The sequence below is a fragment of the Malus sylvestris genome, chromosome 7, assembly GCF_916048215.2.
Source record: "Malus sylvestris chromosome 7, drMalSylv7.2, whole genome shotgun sequence".
Taxonomy (NCBI): domain Eukaryota; kingdom Viridiplantae; phylum Streptophyta; class Magnoliopsida; order Rosales; family Rosaceae; genus Malus; species Malus sylvestris.
In genome coordinates this window covers 11213918-11218282 of record NC_062266.1, presented here as the reverse complement: position 1 = coordinate 11218282, position 4365 = coordinate 11213918, and the positions used below count along the sequence as shown (strand labels likewise).

The 4365-nt window shown below is 37.6% G+C and overlaps 1 protein-coding gene across 2 annotated transcripts; it reads right to left on the bottom strand.

The window, feature by feature from the left end:
• Nucleotides 1–297: 297 nt before the first annotated feature.
• LOC126628543 (disease resistance protein RUN1-like) lies at nt 298–4058 on the bottom strand. 2 transcript variants are annotated; one of them, XM_050298276.1, is made up of 5 exons: nt 3424–4058; nt 1807–2899; nt 1329–1604; nt 1089–1218; nt 298–947 (listed from the first exon to the last, which is right to left on the bottom strand). In XM_050298276.1, exons 1-5 carry the CDS (start codon nt 3912–3914, stop codon nt 610–612), a joined length of 2328 nt encoding a protein of 775 aa, XP_050154233.1. In that variant the 5' UTR covers nt 3915–4058; the 3' UTR covers nt 298–609. The 2 variants fall into 2 exon arrangements, with proteins under 2 accessions (XP_050154233.1, XP_050154232.1); XM_050298275.1 differs by having other exon boundaries at nt 298–1218.
• Nucleotides 4059–4365: the final 307 nt, after the last annotated feature.

Genomic DNA, 4365 nt, shown 5'->3' with positions numbered 1-4365 from the left:
CTATAATAATTTTAGGTGTTGTGAGGTTATTGCCTACGCGAGGTTGTCCATGAAAACGTATTGGCTTCGCCTCACCTTTTAAAACATGTTCATTGGACAATATGTCAAAATAGATATCCATTTATATTCTCTCTGTAGAATATACAAACCTAAGAGCGTGGAATGTACCAAAATGGTGAACTAACTAATGCTCTCTTGGACACCAATATGAATCACAATGGAGTTTTTCTGTATAATTTGGAAGATATAATAGGACAGGAAATTACTCAAAAGACCAGATAAATAAAGAAAAATGGATAAAAAAAAATGTCCCATACAAAGTCTTATAGGATGCAATTATGGTCACTTTCATTGCACACACGATAAACTCCCAGCGCCGGGTACAACTTACAACACGGAATGCGAAGACAATCACCAGACTGGGAGTTATCTGAAGAGAATATGATGCATACAGTCAACACATTTAAATAAACTTTGTGGCCCAACTAATTCATCCTTAAAGTCGACACCCCTAAACCACTGAGGAAAAACATTTCCAGGATATAAAACCAACCATTTTAACTCGCACTCCATCCCTAAACCGTGTGGAGCAAAGATTTATACAAGCGATTAAGAAATGCATTTATGTGTGCATGAGAGAGATGGTCGAAGAGAGAGAGAGAGGACCTGCAGGATAATTTCATCACAAGCGGTGCACCCTTCAATGGGAATCCTTGTCACCGAGTCTGACAACTTATCCATGCCTGGAATCTCAGTCCATTCGGGAAAGTGATTCTGATGCAATCCCATCACACTCAACATATGTGAAAAATCTGGCACTTTTTCCTTCGCAGCGCATTCATCCGGTTCCAAGATTTCCAATTTTTTTGGTAAATCTGGGATTGCCTCAAGGTTTTTACAGTTATCCCATTGTAAAGGTTGAAGCTTGGAAAGGCCACTGAGGGTGGGTAGCACATTAAAATTATTGCCACGTAGATCTAGAACTTCTAAAGAAGATAGACCCCCAAGATCCTTAGGAATTGCATCATTTTTTAGATTGCAGTTCGCAAGAGATAAATGTTTAAGGTTCTTCAGTTGTACTATGGAAGGGTGAATCCTAGACAAACTCTCGCAATCATTGAGTAGCAGCTTCTCGAGATTTGGGAGTTTTGAAAAGTCTGGTGATCTTTTCAGGCGACGGCAATACCCAAGATTAAGAAACTTCAACTTCTCAAGCGGCTGTCAGAGAAAAAAGAACAGAAATCAATCCAAATAGAAGAGAGAGCATAATGTTGGTACTTACAAAAATGGAGGAAAGAATCAGTGGTTTGGCTGGGATTATACTGTACCACGTCTGAATCATTCCAAAATTGTATTTCGCTATGACTCAGGTCAATATCAACTAGGTATGATTGATTAAAATCTTCTGGTATGATCTTTAGAGGAAACTCAGACCAGCACAACCATCTTAACTTTTTGGAAAGATGTTGGCAGTTTCCAGTGAACTTTACGCCTTTCAGTTTGAGCAACCTCAGTCCCTGCATCTCCTTAAGTGCTTCTGTACAGAAGATAGGCTTGTCGGATTCTTGCAAATCTAACATGAGTCCTTCAACTTCCTCTGTTCCCTTTTAAAAGAAAATAAAAAAGAAGAAGAATGCAAAGTTAACTAAGTAAGAAAAGGGTTATATCATTGCATATGAAAAGAAGATTTATAAACAAGCAACAAAGTCATATAGTTGTTCTTAGACTTAATTTCTCTTTGCATTCAACATGTAGTTCCGTTTAAATTAATACATATCATCGTATAATTTGACAGCAATTACTTACAGATTTGTTTCTCAATACGTCTTTGACATCATCCTGATCCCACAATCTACAACGTTTTCCGGGGATTTTAGGGGATTTTGCGCGTACGATTTGTCTGCCCATGTCTCGAAGCAAATCATGCATTATCAGGTTGTTCCCTTCATCAATAGCTACAAGACATCGATCATGTAGTTCTCCAATTCCTATTTCTGGATTAAAGTCACAGCCATCCAATATTGTTGTGACATGGTCCTTGTTCATTCCAATAAAGAAACAAGATATATCAAGGAATATATCCTTCACATCATCGTCAATCAGCCCATCATAGCTTATTTTAAGCTGTTCGTGAATTTGCATATGAGGATATGTTCTCAATTTACTCAAGGCACTTTTCCATTCACTTTTGAGTTTTGTACATAAATAAGAACCTAAAACCTCAAGTGCTAGTGGCAAACCTCCGCAGTAATCAACAACTTTGCTTGAGAGTTCAAGATATTCTTTATCAGGAGGACAACGCTCAGTAAAGGCATGGCAACAAAAGAGCTCAAAAGCTTCTTGTTTATTCATTATCTGTGCGTTGCATGTCTTATCCACTTTAAATATCTTTAGCAATTGTTTGACTCTTGTTGTTATAATAATTCTACTCCCTGGGCCAAAGGTGTCACGTTTTATAGCTAACTGATGTAATTGTTTCGCACAATCAACGTCATCAATTACGACAAGTACCTTTTTGCTGCCAAGTCTTCGTTCTATCTCCTCGGTCCCTTGATTGACAGTACTTACCTCTACATTGGCTGGTTTCAAGATATCACAAAGAAGTTTGTTTTGCAATTTAACCATATCCCCTTCCCTCACTTTTGAAAGGAAACAAGTAGCGTCAAACCTTTGTCTAAATCTGCTGATAATGGCTTGTGCAACCGTTGACTTACCCGTTCCACCCATACCCAAAATTCCAATAATGCGAACATCATCTGATCCTCCAATATCTAACTCATTGATGATCAGTTGCACACGAGAATCTATTCCAACTTGGTTGGCGGCTACACCTGAGTATGTGTTGTTCAGTCTTCTAGTGACATCGTCAACAATTTTCCTTATAAACCTTCCTTCATACCTATCAGTTAAAATACAAAGGTAAGCAAAATGTAACTCTAGGATGAACTCAACTAACACATTATTCATTATTATGATACCAGATTTTGGGATCAAATAAGATTTCAATAAATACATTGTTCAACTTCTGAAAACATTCATTCAAACAAATGCAAATATGTTGATCCATGTGATTAGCTCAATTTGCCCACATTGATAGTTAGATCAGCGTTTGCAGATTCTCACTTTTCAGGATTTCTAAGCTTTGCATTGCAATGTGTAAATGAAAATTATGAGCCTTACTTGAGAAGCCAACAAATGACATTTCGCAAAAAATGCAGATCTACTAGAATGATTAAAAATCAAATTTTAACTGCTCAACTTATCAAAATCAAATATCCATTACATGGCAATCAAATAGTGACAACGTGTCGATCATATATGTACCACATATTGAATACTAATCAATTTAGTATTTGAAAAATGATCATGTCCGCCAATTTTTCAATATGAGAAAGTTAAAAAGTAGATTGTCCAAGGAATTACCCATCAGTGTTTTCAAGATTCCCACCAGCCAATCTTCCAGCTTGAGTCAAAGCATCTCTCCACCTCAGCACCTTATCTTTAGGGTAGCGCCGTTCATATTTCTGAAATGGCTCTGCAAAACTATCAGTTTGACCCCTAACATGTGAAGGATCAATATCATAGAATATCGGCAAGACCGTTTGCCCCATAGTTGTTCTACACTTCATGATCGTCTCCAGCTCCTCAAGACACCATCTCGAATCCGCGTACCCTTTTGAGAAGACAATAATGGCGATCTGAGACCGTTCGATTGCTTCCACTAACTCGTCTCTTATAGTTTCGCCTCTTTGAAGATTTTCTTCGTCTCTGAAGACGTTGACGCTGTCGTGCTTTAATGCCCAGTAGAGGTTGTCGGTGAAGGTCCGGCGCGTGTCTTTACCTCGGAAGCTTAGGAACACGTCGTGTTTCCATTGTTTTGAAGAGGAATCTTCAAGGGCTGCCCTGGTATCCATTAATTAATCCTTCTTCGCTGGCAGAGGTTGTGGTTTTGCCCAAATGGTAGAGAAATACCATGTTAAAGTCAACTCAACAGCTCAACCACTCGTCGCCGTATTTCTATAGTTTTGATAGTTTTGAAGAGGAAGCTTCAAGGACTGTTCTGGTATTGGGAGTTAACAAAAGGGGTGTGACTCCATTTTACTTCTCACACATTTTTTTAATTTTCGACCGTCGGATCGGATGAATTAAAGAAGATCAACGAACAAAAATTATCAAAAAGTATGTGAGAAGTAAAATAGGGTGTGTGGATAGTACACCCCTAACAAAAATGTTAATCTACTTATATTTTTCATACTATATTTGTATCATTTCTCAAATTGAGATAAAACTCACACGTTGATGGGTAGTGTAAAAATAATTTGGTCTTTTATTACAATATAAAATCATAGACAATAATATAATTTT

Excerpts from the sequence above, each read along its gene's own strand:
- LOC126628543 (XM_050298275.1), bottom strand. The coding sequence starts at position 3,914 with ATGGATACCAGGGCAGCCCTTGAAGATTCCTCTTCAAAACAATGGAAA. Across the intron at positions 1,605-1,806 it reads ACGTATTGAGAAACAAATCT|GGAACAGAGGAAGTTGAAGG; the intron begins GTAAGTAATTGC and ends TTCTTTTAAAAG. Across the intron at positions 1,219-1,328 it reads TTTGGAATGATTCAGACGTG|CCGCTTGAGAAGTTGAAGTT; the intron begins GTACAGTATAAT and ends TTTCTCTGACAG.